We start from the raw sequence: 16,568 nt of genomic DNA on the forward strand, positions 1-16,568 counted from the left end.
CATTTCTCCCCCCTGCCCCCACCCCCTCCCTTACCACTCACTCCGCCCCCTCCCTCTCCCCCCCACCCCCTCAATACCCAGCAGAAACTATTTTGCCCTTATTTCTAATTTTGTTGTAGAGAGAGTATAAGCCATAATAGGAAGGAACAAGGGTTTTTGCTGGTTGAGATAAGGATAGCTATACAGGGAGCTCTTTTTGTTTGATTTTACCAGATTCAAAAAGTTCCTTGGAAAGATAAATAACTAAATCATAAAAATAAATAACAATAATATTTTCAAAAGAAAATTTCTATTTCCCTTGGAATCCATTTTTCTTGACCTGATATAAGTTTTCCATAGAGCTGTATTGGTTCCTTTATTATATGTAAATGGTAGTACAAAGTACATTACTTACCAAATACTGATATATTACTATGAACCTTATATACTTCTCTAAGTATTTTATAAATATTAATTCAGTTACTCCTTCTCTCTAATCCTGTAAGGCAAATACAACTATTATCCTCTTCTCACAGATGAATAAAATGAGGCATTCAGAGATTAAATACTTTGCTCAAAGTACTAAAAACTAGTAAAGTATAACAGCCAACTCTCCAATTCCAATGGTCCAGCTCTTAACTTTATTTGCTACTATATTTGTTTTTCTGTCTAACTTGGGGCACAACAGTGGGGAAGAGTGATATACAACTTCAGACTCTAGCATTATATCATACATGTAGAAAAAGGAGATGTTCAAAATTAATCATATTTATTTGTGGTGATTATATTTTACCCATAAATGCAATAAATGAAATTTGAATATAATTTTTGAAGTTCTTTTATTTCTCCTATTTGCTCATTGATTTAAGATATTTTGTATGTCAAACTAGTTACTGTTTTTTTGTCCCTTCCCCTAGCTCAATATGCTTTGTATACACTGGCCTTATTTTTATGCAAAAGTACAATGATTATTTGTCTTCTAAAGTCTTAAAATTTCTAACCATGCTTTGCTTCTCTTATTTAGTTTTGGCTAAGAATCATCCACTTAGAAGAGTTTTCTTACTAACTCATATCTATATCAATAGCTTTGGATGAGAAACACCCTAAAGTCATAGGCTGAAAGAAGCTCTCATTTGTGAATGCATTTCAAACATATATGGGTTCTCTGCAGTCAGTGAACTTGGCTGGGTTCATGCATGAATCTACATGTCCACAGGCTTGCTTATCCACCACAGGGTTTTCTCTAATCTGGGCTTATCCACAGGAACCAAACTGAGGCAATTCTTCTCCAGTAGGTTACTTAGTCAAGTCCTTCTTATGGTAATGTCTGAATTGCCAAAGAGCAGGCTCAGTTTTATAAAAGATTTTTACATATTATGGACCAAGTAACTTACAATAACTGCAAGAAAACAATCAGAATCAAATGGAAGGTCAATACTCTCTTGACATGAAGATCTGCAAGTCACATGACCAAGAATGTAGATATAGCATGAAGGAAAATGGTGTTTTGGAATGTGAGTGATTAATGTAACCTCTCATATTCTCTATTTGCTCTTCTAACTTTATTTTCTTGATAATGGCTACCAAAGTTTCATTGTATATGTGAACATATAGTATTATACATTATAGTTACATATACTTATATATACATATATAAATGAATAAATATAAATATGTATGTGAGGAGTTATTCTGTATTTGAATACAAAGAATTATTTCTTCATTATATCATCAGTGCAGACAATAGTGTTAATATCACAAAGTTTATTAATATTTGTTGTACTGTGAAATAAGAAAATTAATGCAGATAATTGAGACCACAGCAGCACTCACTAAGCAAATTAAAATAATTGTGTTTGATTATACTTATTTTTAATATATAGCACAATAAACCAGAGGAAAAATTACAGAATACATTTGTATAACATTAAGAGGAAAGACTCATTGTTTTCATAACCTCTGCATTTCTCAAGCCATAGCACCATGCCTGGAATTTTAGAGATATGGAGATTAATGAAAAGATTAATGAATGAAATAATATTGGAACAAACCAAGCTTGTGAGAATGCTATAGGTATATTGAAAATGAAACATCTAATATATCATATTTCTCATTTCAATTTTGGTCATATGGTACTTAAGAGTATTGTCATTTCTGATTTATAAATGTCAAGTTCTTTGCCCAACATAATATAAGTAGTAAATGTTGGAGGTAGGATTAGAATATACATCCAAATCTTAAGTCATTTCTATTTGCATTAAAGAGCTCTGCTGTGTCATTACAAATTTTGTAGAGACATGATTGGATATATAGGACTCAAAAACAAAACTAAAATTATAATAAATATTAGTATATTACTATTCTTGGGTTGCCATAACAAAAATATCAGAGAGTGTGTGGTTTAAACAGCAAAAATTTGTTTTCTTGCAGCAGTGAGAGCTTGAATTTCCAGACTGTTAGACCCCAAAATTAGATTTCTTATGAGGACATTTCCTGGCTTGCTGATCCAGCTTCTAACTATGTTTTCATATGGTCTTTCCACTTTGTAAGCAGAAAGAGGGAGAGGAAGAGACTAGAAGGAGGGAGGGAGAGAGAGGGAGGGAGAGAGAGAGTCAGTGAGGCAGAAAGAGAGAGAGAGAGAGTTCTTATATCTATTTCTCTTTTTTAAGAATGCTATTTATGACCTTATTTAAACTTAATTAGATTCCATCATCAAATAAAGTCAAATGGGCTTCTGAACATCCACATATGAATTTAGGGGGAAACATTTCATCCATAGTGGCTGGAAACATCATTGATGAACAAAATCACAAGTATTTTCAGTTTGATCTTTGAAAAAAATGTTTTGGACTACCAAGATACTTAGTCACATTGATTCAAAACTTAACATTTTCTGCATACAGATCAAATGATCATGTAATATTGCATCTTTAACCTGAATTTTAAATGAAAAATTAAAGGCATTCTCTTTCTCTTTTTTTTTTATTTTTTGGAAATAAATGAAGAATGCTTAAAATACAGTATAAGATTGTAGGATTTACTGAAAAGATTTCTCTTTTTTTCATATTACAGGCCCAACAGCTTACTGATCTAGAACAAAAATTAGCTGTAGCCAAAAATGAACTAGAGAAAGCAGCTCTTGACAGGGTAAGTTCACATCCACAACCCTTCACAGCTTGGGTTTTAACAAAAAGATGTTGAAGTATGCTCATTGCCTTCTTTGATTTATAAATTCAACTATAGATACTTTTGCAAAAAAGATGGTTGTAGAATTTGTAAATATTTGATTTTCTCCTTGAACTCCAATTTTTTCCTTTTTTTTGTGTGTGTATTATGTGTGTGCTACAGTAAATTGACTGAGGTTTCAGTTTTTGAGAGTATATGACTTCATTATTTGTCTTACTGGTACATTAATTCCATAACACCATGAAGACACATGCTCTACAGAATCAAATTCAATGTCATATATTAACTCTGTGTAAATGGGTTATAAACCAAATGGAAGCAATCACTAACAGCCAATTGCTACAACTAGTTTTAAAACTGTGTGTCTTAAAATATTTTCTTATGTGTATTTACTTGGAATGTGCACAAGAACATTAAATGTATCAATGGCTGTGCTAATAATAAATAGAGATTATATAATTGGTTACTGTTATTAGGATTAATTTGTACAGTTCATATATTTTCTGTACCAGTCAAAATGAATTATTCATTAATAAAATATATGTGTATAAATACTGATAAATCTACATATATAATATTGAGTGAAAATTTCAGAATTATATATATAATCTTTGATAATTGTCCAAACAAATAAAACATATTTTCAAATATTTATTTAAAAATAGAATAAGTAGACAGATGTAAATCAAATAAATGGGTTCAATTTTCATTAGAGAAAGACTAATATTATAAAATGGATGTTTGCAAAGAGTGCTTCTCTTGATTAGCACAGATTTTAGTCGTCAATAATTTTACAACTGCAGAAAAAGTCTTTAACTAATACCACCACATATATGTGTATTGCATGTATTATAGTCCTGTTTTATATATGAACATTAGTTACATGCAACACCTACTCACAGATTAAACATTTTGTGTGTTGCATTTATCCATGTGTATATAATACACTTTATAACTTTAAGTGTATACTATATGTGGCAAATATATATGTTAAATAATTAAGATGACACTCTTTTACATTTAATTCAGACTACTATTAACTTAATGTTGTCATGCTGTTCTCCACATGCATCTAAAATTCAGAAATCATTTTTAAAAATATATGAAAGGTTATCCTTGCTGACAAGACCTGTCTATTTCAGTTTATCACAGCCAGGTAACCAATATATGGAGAAAATTAATTTAAAAAGATGAATGCATTTGTATACTTATTTTTCTATAATGTATGGTATATGCTTAGCAATTTTATGAAGAAAGGAGGTTACCTTCTAATTACCAATTTGAACCATATGTTTTGTTCTGAGTAATAGGGAGGAGGCAGTATATATAAGGGGATTATTTCGTACCCTTGTGATTTCTCCTCCTTTGCCACATGCTATTAAACAATAATTTTGAAAGACCAAGTTAAAATTCAGCTTTTCAGGGATTTTACTCACTATAAGAGGCATATTTCTTCACTTTAGTATGACCAAAACTTCTTCACAGCTAACAGGAAGCTTATCAAACAATGTATTTAGAATATGTCTCAAAAATGAATTAATAAAGACATTTCATGAATGCCAGTGTCACTACCTTATAAAGTTTGAAACTCTGGGACAAATGAGGTTTTTAAATGAGTAATTAGTTATATTAATAATTTTAGTCTTTTGTGATTGCTCTATTTTAATCTAATTTATCTGAATATTATTATTTGATAATTTTCGGAAAGGGTCATTGATATTTTGTAGAGTCGTCAAGCATAATTCATTTTACCAAGATGAGCTTTTAAAAATATTTTCTAACTTACAGACAAGTTTTACATGAATATATGCTAATCTCTGATCATATTTAACTCATGCTATATAATATTACTTTTTAATAAAAAAAGTGTTAGGATTTTGGATCTTGATGGACCCAGAAAACCAGAAATATGTATTATACTAAAGTTCAGCTGGACCAGTTTTTAAAAAAATCCTTTTTCATGTTGCAACCATCTCAGCAAAATGCATTATTTCTTAAATATTGAATTCTCATGATACTGATACAGTTTGACATGCTCTGTGCTGTTTTTAATCATCACTGACCATTGGAATCTTTATTCTTACATTAAATGTCTTCCCTGATTTAGCCTTATCTAATCCTTTTAGTTAATCAATAGCTATATGTACTGCTTTGAAAGGGCTTTTGTTAAACCCTCTTGTGCTTGGTACTATGGGAAACAGAAAACGTTAAATATGATTTTGGCTCCTAAACTGCTTATAAAAAACAATCAGGAAATAATTTTACACTGATCCATAAGGAAATAGAATCAGAGGAAATGAATCTGTACATTGTGCATATATATGAGTCATATTGAATGGTAAAGTCACAAAACACATTATTGGTGAATTGGAATTTGCCCTCTGTTGTATAACTCAATTATTATAGAGTTCTTCTTTCACTTTAGCTTTATGCTTTCCTCCTCCCCAATTCTTTCTCTCACATATAACACTCTGTTCCTAACCCACCCCCTGTCTTATTCTAGATTCAGGCTTAGAGGTTGAGGATTGTAGTGATAAAATAATGGTCTCCACAGTAGTATTCATGTGTTTGAATCATAACTCTTCTGTTTTGTGACTGTGTTCAAGTTCCTCAAACTATTTATGCTTTTCTGGGATCACTAATACAACTTACATTTTAAGGGTGATGGGAGAATTATAAGAATCAGAACAGTAAAGTACTAAGAATAATGCCTGCCACATGGAAAACACTCAGTAAGCTTAGTCAATACTGTTACTAGTGAATATCTCAGAGACAGCCTTTATGTGATGACAATTTTGTCTTTTCCCTATAGAATTTAATCACTTCTTTTTGTACAGTGACTATAAAAGATTTTCATATTATTAGAGATTGATTTCAACAAATCTCACCTAAGTTGTGTACAAGGTATATAAAATGCAGCCATAAAGTCAAGAAAAAATGTGAGTTCACTTCAAAATAGGATCTACAGTTTAATGAATTTGTTCTTCACCTCACTCCACCATCTTTATGTAAGACTTTTATACTCTGAAGACATCGAGCTTGGAAGAATATTGAATCTTGGCTTCACATAACCTTAAATATCTCATAAATATTATGAAAAAACATTGTTACCTTCCAACTTGGTTCTCCAGAATATTTAATGAAGGGACTCTCAGTTTCCTATCCTACTGTAAACAGTAAGATCTCAAGATCTAAGAGCCCAAATTTTCAAGCAATAAATTATTTATTCAGAAATATCTTCTGAATTATAGTCAGCCTTAGCAATGAGAATATACATATAAATCTCAAATAATCAAAATAAAAATGTTTGTACAGTATTTTAATTTCGCTAAATTTTACCCAGATAAACATGCATTATTGCAGGTGAAACAAGTTAGGCCACTCACTCACACTCCCAGGATTAAGTAATAACACAATGAGAACTCTAAACCACTCTGTAGTGTCTGGCACATAGCAGGAGTATAAGAGAAATATTTCATTATTTTTCAAGTAGCAGAGCATCAGCCTATATGTTCTCAAATCTTGCTTTATTTTTTTACTTAACAAACATTTGGTTGATGAAAGACTGTTCATGCTGCAAAAAAAGGTACCAAACTTCAAGAATATTTCATTCTGTTAAGAATAGATAAACCATAAGCGTATGAAAAAGAAAACAAATTGAAATGATGGTAAATGATAAATAACTCTTAGAGGAAGGAGAATTTTTGGAAAGGAGGGATGTCAGGATTTGTTTCCAAAAACTTTTAATATATAAACAAAATATGTGGGCATTTAACCGGAAATTTACTCTGTAGGCATATTGATAAGGCCTCTATAGACTGAAGAAATAGCTAGTGTAAATGCCAAAAGATGGAAATAAATTTTGAATGTTTGAGGAACTATAAATACACCACACTGACAAATAGAGACTTACATTTTAGTGGGAAAATTGGTCGGTTTGATGAAGAAAGTAAAAACACTAAGAAAAAAAATCAAGATTGACTTTAGAAAAGGGTAGTTTTTAGGATTTAAGGGAAAGCACACTAATATAGCTCACGTCATATTTCATTAGGGAACAACTTGTTCTAGCACACATCAAAGTGACCAGTGGCCTGCAGCGTCAATACAGACTGCACCTAGTATTATAAATGAAAATGAAATGACATTGTGATTTGAAATAATTGCCTGGGCTTGCTCATGGAATCAGGTCAAGACAAACCTGAGTAACATCAGCACCAGACTATTAAGTTAGAAGCACTTATTGGGGGTTGGGTAGAAAGATGGCCAAATTACTTAAGGTTTGTGTCTTACAGCAACTGTTGCCTCTGGAAGGAAAAATCTACAATGTAGTCAAGAAATAGATAATAGTATTAGATTAGAGGCCATGGTACAGGCTTCTGTTCCATAGAAAGAAAACCAGGTAAAAAGTTAAGTATAGGTTGAAATATTAATGCACAGATGGATTACTATTATGCTCACAGAAGACAAGAAGTTGAAGAATACATTTGTAAGGCTGCCTCTGCTAATCTTCAGTTTTCCTGGCAAGCACAGGAGGCTTCTGGGAAAAGACAATTGCACCAAGTTTTGGATAATTAAAAATCTAAGATTTTTTAAATTATGTTTCACTGAAAAATTTTTTTTGTCTAAGCAGTTTTTACTTAATTGTCAGTGTTTGAAGCCATAACTTTGATTCTGTTCATTATTTTTAACATCTAAATTCAATCATTGCTCAGGTTTAGAGATTTGTCTATAGATTAATATAGACATTAAGTTTCTCATAGACCTTTTAGGTATTCAATGTTAAGAAGAGCCAAGACAGGAATACAGTCAATTCAACAAGCACCATTGCCTTTTGAATGATCTGAAGGTCAGCATTTCAAAGCCACATGAACTTTGGTTCTTGGTCAAGACATGCCTGACTGACCCATTCCTCATTTTCCACTGTCTCATTATTTATAAACTGCTAATAAATGGGGGAAGGAATAAAGAGGAGGTTAAGGGAATATAATAGAGAGGATATATTTGATCAAAGATCATTGTGCAAATCAATGGAGATATCACAGTGAAGCCCTTTTGTAAATTTAATGTATACAAATGAAAGAGGAGAAAGTTGATATATCTCTGAAGTTTGGTGTTGAAAATATATCATGAAACATTTAAGGTCCTAGAAGTTAAGTAGGGTTTTGTAATGGATATTATAAATTAGCTAATGAGTGTTATAAATGAACCAATGACACTTGACAAGTAATATGAATTTATATGGGGAGTGAGTCCAGGCTAGCAGAATAAAAGTGGAAAATGATGACCAGGGCCATACCTAGAAATGTTAATGCCTTTCTCTCTGTCTCACTCTATTTAGGAGTCACAGATGAAAGCAATGAAGGAGACAATACAACTCTGTTTGACATCAGTTTTCCGTGATCAGCCTCCTCCTGTGAGTCTAATCCCATCAAATCCAACTCAGATATTACTTCCACCAAGGACAATTTCTGCTAAGATTCCAGATGCAAGGACAAAAAACAAGGTACATTTTAGTCATGTTTTGAAAAGTAATATTGAGTAACATATTGTCTTTAAAATCCTTTCTATATGATTACAGAATAAATCCAAGTAGGATTTCAAATACTTTGAATATTTAGGAAGCATATGGAAGACAGTAACCCAGTTTGTAACATGGATCCTCACAAATCTTTGGAAAGCAATCTTTCCTTGTCAGAGAACCTGCTTTGTAGGTAGAATACATAATTGTTAAACAAAACCAAGCAAAACAAGAAACAAACTTAAGTAAGTCAAAAGAAAATATCTCATATTACCTTCTGTTAAACAATACACATATGATACTTTCTTTGATGGTAAATACATCATCCACACAAAACTAATTATTTTTAAAATTAAAATGCAGAATTCAGCAGTAAATCTGTCAGGTCATCAACATTTTTGTAAGATTCTTAATTACTGCTTTATTGCTTGTTATAGATTCATTTAGGTGATTTATAGAGTTTCAATTTTAATTGGTTATATATGTATCTAGAAATTTATCCATTTCTTCTAGATTTTCCAATTTCTTTGAATATAGGTTTTCAAAATAATCACTAATAATTCCCTGGATTTCCTTGTTGTTTGTTGTGATCACCCATATTTAGTTTCTAATTTTATTAATTTGGGTCTTTTCCTTCCTCATCTTAGTCAGATTTACTAAGGGTTTATCAATCTTATTTATCTTGTCAAATAATCAGCTTTTTGTGTCATTGATTCCTTGTATTTATTTTTCATTTCTATTTTTTTGACTTTGACCCTTAATATTATTTCTTTCCGTCCACTAATTTTGGTTTAGCATGTTCTTGCTTTTCCTAGCATTAGGTCATTCATTTGAGATCTTCCTGTGTTTTTAATATAGGTACTCATGGCTATAAACTTTCCCATTAGCACTGTCTTTGCTGTGTCCCATATGTTCTGATGGCATTTTTTCTCTCATATGTGGAATATAGAACCAATACAAATAGAAACAATAAGGGGAGGTCAGTAGCAGGAGACAAAGGGTAAAAGAACTCTAGTTGATGAACTTTCTGTGCAAGAATAAATACAGAATTTTTAAAGATGTTAAAATTATCATAAAAGGGGAATAATATAGAAAGGAGAATAATAGAGAGGATGAACAAATTCAAGTTATAATACATATATAAATGGAAATGTCACAATGAAATTCTCTGAATAGCTATCTGAAACAAACAAAAATGTCTTTTTTTTCAAAAAATGGGGAATTGGAAAGTAAAACAGTTCCTGTCTAGGACTTGATAAGTGGGAGGAGGTAGGATATAAGGAAAGTGTGTAGGAGAATGAATGTGGTAGAAATATTATGTCCTCATATATGAAAATGGAAAAATTAGGTATGCTGACACTATCTTAAGAAAGGGAGAGAGGGATGAAGGAGAATTGTGGAGAGAATGAATTCAATTGTCATATATTGTAAGACTTTTTGTAAATGTCAAAATATACTCCCTGTACAACAATAATATGATAATATAAGTAAATAAACAAATGTGTTACAGAAAATAAATAAGTAAAAATTAAAATGTCCAGATCCCAGCAATGGGTACACATTAGAAATCTCCCACAACACTTAAAACAATCCTGACACATGAGACCCATCCCCAGGCCTACTGAGTCATATTTTTTTAGGTTGGACTCCGTTTAATGTGCATCCAAATTAGGTACAAAATATTTAAGTAAATCACTTGCACCACACTAGTATACACAAAGCAAGGGGGCATTTCTATGATGCTTTGTTTTAATCTTCAGAAACATCAGTATAGATATTTTATATGTAAATAAATCCAAAGAGCTTGAAATAGCCATTGGAGGAAGTTTTTTAGTTGCTGTTATTTTTTTTTTTTCCTTTAGGTAGTATCATTGAAGGAGCTGCTTGTATGATCACTTGCTATTAGAATTTGTGCTATGTTATTCACAGTACATGTTCATCAACCAATGAATGGCTAAAGAAAATTTTGTACATCTACACAATAGAGTGTTATTTGGCCATAAAGAAGAATGAAATTATATCATCTGTAGGAAAATAATGAGATTAGATGGATTAAAGCAGACTCAGAAAGACAAATATTATGTGTCTTCTTTCATATGTAGAATCTAGATATTTTTAAATATACATAAAAGTAGGTAAGGAGCTATTTCGTGCAGGACTAGCAGGAGGGGAATGGGGCATGAGAGGGCAATGGGAATGAATATGATCAAAACATTTTGTATACATTATGGACATGTCATAATGACAGCCTTCATTTTATACACTTAGTATATACTCACAAGAAAAGAAAGCGAGTGTTGTGAATACCAGGCTGAAATCTAAACGCAAGCCTCTAGGGATGAGTCCTGAACCAACACTTAGAGTCACTAATGGGAACAGTTAACGTTGATTCTTCTTATTTCTGAGATTCTCTATATTTGAATCAAACCATCAAGAAAAATCTGTAGTATAGGAGATGTTATTTTCATAATAGAGAGTGAGAAATAAGTAAAGCAAAATCAATCTTTTAATATTCTGGTTTTGTCCACTGTCAGTCAATATACAAACTACAGAGATTTAATCTGTACCATCTCGTCATGTAGTATTAACAGAGGTTCTGTAAAAATAACATAAAATATGTATTTACAATTTATCATATTTTCATCTTTGATTTTTTATGCACTAAAGAATCTCTAAAACTTCTGATCTGAGTATTTTTTCTTGTCCTTTCCCTGAAAACTATAGATTCAAAATGTTTGCTTACTTAATCAAACTCAGGCAAGTAAAGACCATGAAATTGTATTGTTTTATATTCATGGAAAGCCTTGGACACATTTCTTGAAATTGGTAAAATATGCAGCTCCCCAACACAATCTTACCCTCCTATGTGGGAGCTATTCTAACCGCAAGAACTGAGCTAAGGCGCCCTCTTGTTAAGCAGGATCCCTTCAGGCAAAACAGCATAGTAACTCTATGGACCTACAAAATTTGTCTCTATCCCAAAATATAATTGTTTAAAGCCATTATTAAAACAGAACAAAAATCCAATTGTTTAAGACAAAGTTCAATAAATGTAAGTTAATGTTCTGTATAACATCCTATTTTACAGATTGACATTAAAAGCTTTGTTGGGTGTTTATGTTTTGCCCATATTCTTCATCATTTTAGTATTGACACGAATTGTATTTTCCATATGCTTGGAGGGAGCTTAATCTCTATTAAGGTACTTTGCAGATATTTTTACAATCCAGAATAATGTAATGTAAAGTGGGTATATATAGGAAAAACAAACACCTCAGTTATGAGATAATTTTTCTCTACATACAAAAGTAGCATATGTATGAATATGTATCTAGGTGTGTATATGTATAAAAGATATATATATATATATATACATATATTTTTATGTGTATTATATATGTGTATGTATATATGTATACACACTTCATTCTGCCTGACATTTTCAGTGCCTAGAACAATGTTTCTAGAGAATTCATTTGAAATGACATTTACCATGTGGCCCTCTTCTTGCTACACATTTATTTAGAAGACAGAAAAAAATTCTGGAATGCTTTTTAACTGTTTTATGTCCAACTAAATTGCTTCCCATCTACAAACCAGAACTCTGATGTCATTGGAAATATGAAGTTGAGATGACATGGCCCTGAGCTTTTGGAGATGGCAGCCTAATCCTCTGTGAACAGAAAACAAGAAGCATACAGGGGAATGGTCTTAGTAGAAAATCAGGCTGACTTTTTTTCTGTTATAAATTTGTTTTTAGTATTTAAAATTCTATATTCCAAACAATTTGATTAAATATGAAGACTGAGGAGATAATTGTTTCTTAATGTATGTAAGATGATACACTTGCAATATCTTTGTTAAATATATAACGTACTTGTTTTTAGACAGTAATGCTTATTCAGAAATGAAAAGAGCAAAGATTTAAACTAGGAAAACTTATTTGCATTTTGCACAAAATGATCCTAACAGTACTAGAAACAAGAAAACTGTAACAAAGGAGAAATGGTGTAAAAATATGGAAACAGGATTCCAGATATTACCAAGGTATAAAGTGGCCTGATCTGGTGATTCAGGAGGATGCATACAGGAGGAAATCAAGAGTAACATTCAACACCTGCATTCTTTCACTGTGATATGAAAGGCAAGAGGAGCCTGTAGGGTAAAAGCCAAATTGGCTGGTTTTCAACATATTCCATTTTGTGCATTTGTCATGAAGCCAAGTAACTATATCCAGTCAGTGATTATATATTTTGACCTGCAACTCAAGGAAGGTGTCTGATTTTCCACATAAGATTTGATATACTCACTGTAATTGGTAACAGATGAAATTACCTGAAGAAACTATGCAGAGTGGAAAAGATGAGGGATGCAAGGGGCATTAAGCATAAGAAATAACTTGAGAATGACCTTATGTATAGTCTAAGAGATGGAATTGTATTGTTAAAGTACATCGCTTCTACTTACCTTTTGCTGAGATGATCTGTAATATATATATGAGCTCAGAATCATGACTTATATATGCCTGCTCTAATAGATCAAGAACCAGAATAGAAATGTCATTGTGTGTATTTAATAGTACATACTCCAGTGGTCTGTTGAAGTTAGCTCATACCTGCTTGCAAAAGATGACTGTTAAATATTCCAAATTTAATAGCCACAGTTAAACACAGGCCCTATCAAATATTGATTGCATGCACATACAATTAAATAAATTAAACTAAGTCAATGCAGTGAATAATGCCACTATCATGCTTGAGAATATTATGTCTTTTACATTTGATATAGGCGTCTATATGGTAGAAATACTATATAATAGAGAACTATTGCATACTTTGTTTCAACTAAGTTTCAGTGACATTTCATTGATAGACTGAAATTTGTGATATTTATATCATAGAAATTGATAAACACTCTAAATCAGCAATCTCTTAGGCCACAGAGCTAGTGAATAGTATGCTCCACTGTGGTGTTCATGTTGAGTGTGCAAGTGTGCACATGCGTGTGTGCACACATGTGCAAAGCATTTAACTTCACCCTACTGACATCATAGGCAATATTCAAAGACTATAAGATCAAATCCTCTTTCACCACTTATACAGTGAAGTCAGATGCATAGGAGTACTCAGAAAAGTAAAATAATTATTAAACAATGATTTGTATATTTAATGACATTTTGAAAAGCTATTTAAATTTATAGGTCAACTGTAGTGCTTAAATTAATGGTATGCATTTTATTATAAGATATTTAATATGACTATATATAATTTGGAAAATATTTGAATGTAAGTGTAAGAACACAAAATATTGCCAAGAATTGTATCAGTTTTATATTTAAAAATATGAATTTGTGAGACATTAGTGTATTTACAGTTGTATAAAATAGAATTAAAGCCAGGATTTATTAGTCATGTTAAGTAAAAATTTCTTTCCTACTATTTAAAAAATTTTTATACCCTAATCAATTTCATTAACTCTTCTAAGAATCATCTTCCATAGTTATAAAGTGGAGATAAAAATAGCACAAGCATTAGAAATTTGTTGTGGAGCTCAAATAATAAATTTACAATTAATGTTACCATAGGTAGCACTTCTTGACATTAAGAGAGCATTCAATAAATACATTGAATGAAACAAGAATTATAATACCTAAAAGCCAGCATAAATCTGTGAAAATCCTAAGGAAGTCTTCTAGTAGGATAATGCTTTCATTTAAAAAATGCTATACTATTTATTGTTCAAGTGTGAGAATTCATCTATCGAAATCAGCACAGTTAATTTTTTTTAGCATAAAAGTATTGCAGAATTCATTTTTTCTTTATTTTGATTTGATTTTTTGAGACTGTGTCTTACTATGTAGCCTAGGACGGCCTTGAGCTCCCAATCCTTGGCTCAGCCTTCCAGGATCTGGGATTGCAGCATGTGCCACTACACCTGGTAGTAGAATTCTCAGAGGATCATAATTTTTAATGCAGTAAAAGAGGAGAAAGTTTGAAAGGCAGCAGGAATGAAAAGGAAATGATGAAATTGTGCTATGAAAATTCTTTGTTTACCCCATTCTCTGATGTTGCTCTTTTTCACTATCATGGTTTTCTTTCATTGCAACCCACTACCTTGGTCTTTGCTGCAGTTTACATTGTTGAGGTCACAGCTGTGATTTTACGTAATTAGACAGGGATGGCTTGTTAATGTTTTTAAGTTTATTAGAAATACTAAAGTTATTCTAGGGCTGCAAGCAACTGGTCTACTTAGAAGCTTAATGACATTCAAGTGAAAAATAGCATTCAACTTAGTGCCTGAAGGTTTAGAGCAAGGTGTGTTTTGATTCCTGTTTTCCTGCCAAAAATATATTGCAAAGTAATTTTTAAGAACTCTTCAGACAGTGCACCTATAATCATCACAGAGCATGATTCTCACCCAGGGCTACATTTGTAAATTATTGGGTGCTTCACACTTTCCTGTAAACCTCCCACTTTTGAAAACATCCATCAGAGTTGGATGAGGTGAGTTTGAGGATTATTCAAGGCTCCTTGACTATTAAAGTTATAGTCAAGATTGAGAACCAGTCAGATCCTTGCTCTAAGAATCAGAAAAGACTCTATCTCTATGCAAAGTAAGTAAACCTCTTCTTTCTCCCCACATCCTGTCTTCAAGAGATTTCTCAACCAACTCTGTGATCAATTTAGATAGTTCTTTCTATGTACTGTCTGCCATTAGTGAACCAATTAGTTATTGCTAACATTTACCATCTATTGGCATTATTTCCATGCTGCAACAATATGTTTTAAATTTTATATGTGCAAACATGTTGCGAGGACAAAATGAATACCTGAGAATCAAGCAATTTTTGTGAAGTACATTGTGTCTAAAAAATGTTTGAATTATGTTTTGGTTCTACAAAGTTGTTTATTTACTGCCCAAGATATCTAACATTTCTATTTCAGTGAATATATATTAAAACAAATGTGTTTCTTTCTGACAGTATTGGGGATTGAATTTAAGGTGGCAAGCACTCTACCACTTGAGCCATAGCTCCAGCCCTATGATTTCTGATGGTGCTTACAGGGCATTAAAAAATTTGATTAGTTGAGCACCTGAGTATGTTGGCTGTTCTCTTTAACACTGCTGACTTGGACATCTGTGTTGGAATCTATGGCTAAATGTCAGATATTCAGTGCCAAAAATCATGTGTGAGAACACAGATTTGGAATTCTGCAGATCAATTAAAAATTTTGTTTTGTTCCAATTCAATGTATATGAGACCTTGGGCAATTATGCTACAGATTTTGATTTTTCCTTTGTGAAATGTAGCTAATGAAAATAATATACTTAATAAATCAAAATGTGTACTGCTGAATTTATAGCATGACACTAGATATGTTCTGTGTCAAATGTTTAAGAGCATAGATATCAAATGTTTAGTACCATAGACTATAAAGGCAAACAGTCTAGGTTTGAAAATGTGCAATATCATGCCAAGAAGGTGTGTAACATATAAACAATTTTCTGAATGAATTTATGAGAAGTAACATGGGGATAATAATATTTTCCTCTAAGGGCTGTTATGAAGATACATCGAATATTATTAGTTTTAGACATTCTTGGGCTAATAAATTATTGTTGTGTGACCATCTTTGGAGAAATTCTAAATAGAATTTGACAATAACAATTAGCAATTTTGCAAAAGAATTTCCACAAAAAAATTCCAAAAGCAATATGAAACTTAAGATCCTTTTATTTGCTGAACAGTAATTGTATTCTTTGTACCTTAACTGATACAAGATAGGAGAATGATTTGTCATATTCATCTGACCTCATTGTACTGTGATTAGATTTAAATCTTTCAAAGACTATTAAAAGTAATAGTCTTGCTTTTCTTCACTAT

At 31.7% G+C, this 16,568-nt stretch overlaps 1 protein-coding gene across 2 annotated transcripts in view; it reads left to right on the top strand.

Moving 5' to 3' along the window:
* Luzp2 (leucine zipper protein 2) overlaps nt 1-16,568 on the top strand; it is a 469,710-nt gene that overhangs the window by 399,615 nt on the left and 53,527 nt on the right. For both annotated transcript variants that reach the window (XM_074043008.1, XM_074043011.1), the window contains exons 8-9: nt 3,052-3,126; nt 8,504-8,668. In XM_074043008.1, coding sequence (XP_073899109.1) covers nt 3,052-3,126; nt 8,504-8,668 — 240 coding nt within the window. The remainder of the gene's footprint in view (nt 1-3,051; nt 3,127-8,503; nt 8,669-16,568) is intronic.

The sequence above is a fragment of the Castor canadensis genome, chromosome 1 (genome assembly GCF_047511655.1).
Source record: "Castor canadensis chromosome 1, mCasCan1.hap1v2, whole genome shotgun sequence".
Taxonomy (NCBI): domain Eukaryota; kingdom Metazoa; phylum Chordata; class Mammalia; order Rodentia; family Castoridae; genus Castor; species Castor canadensis.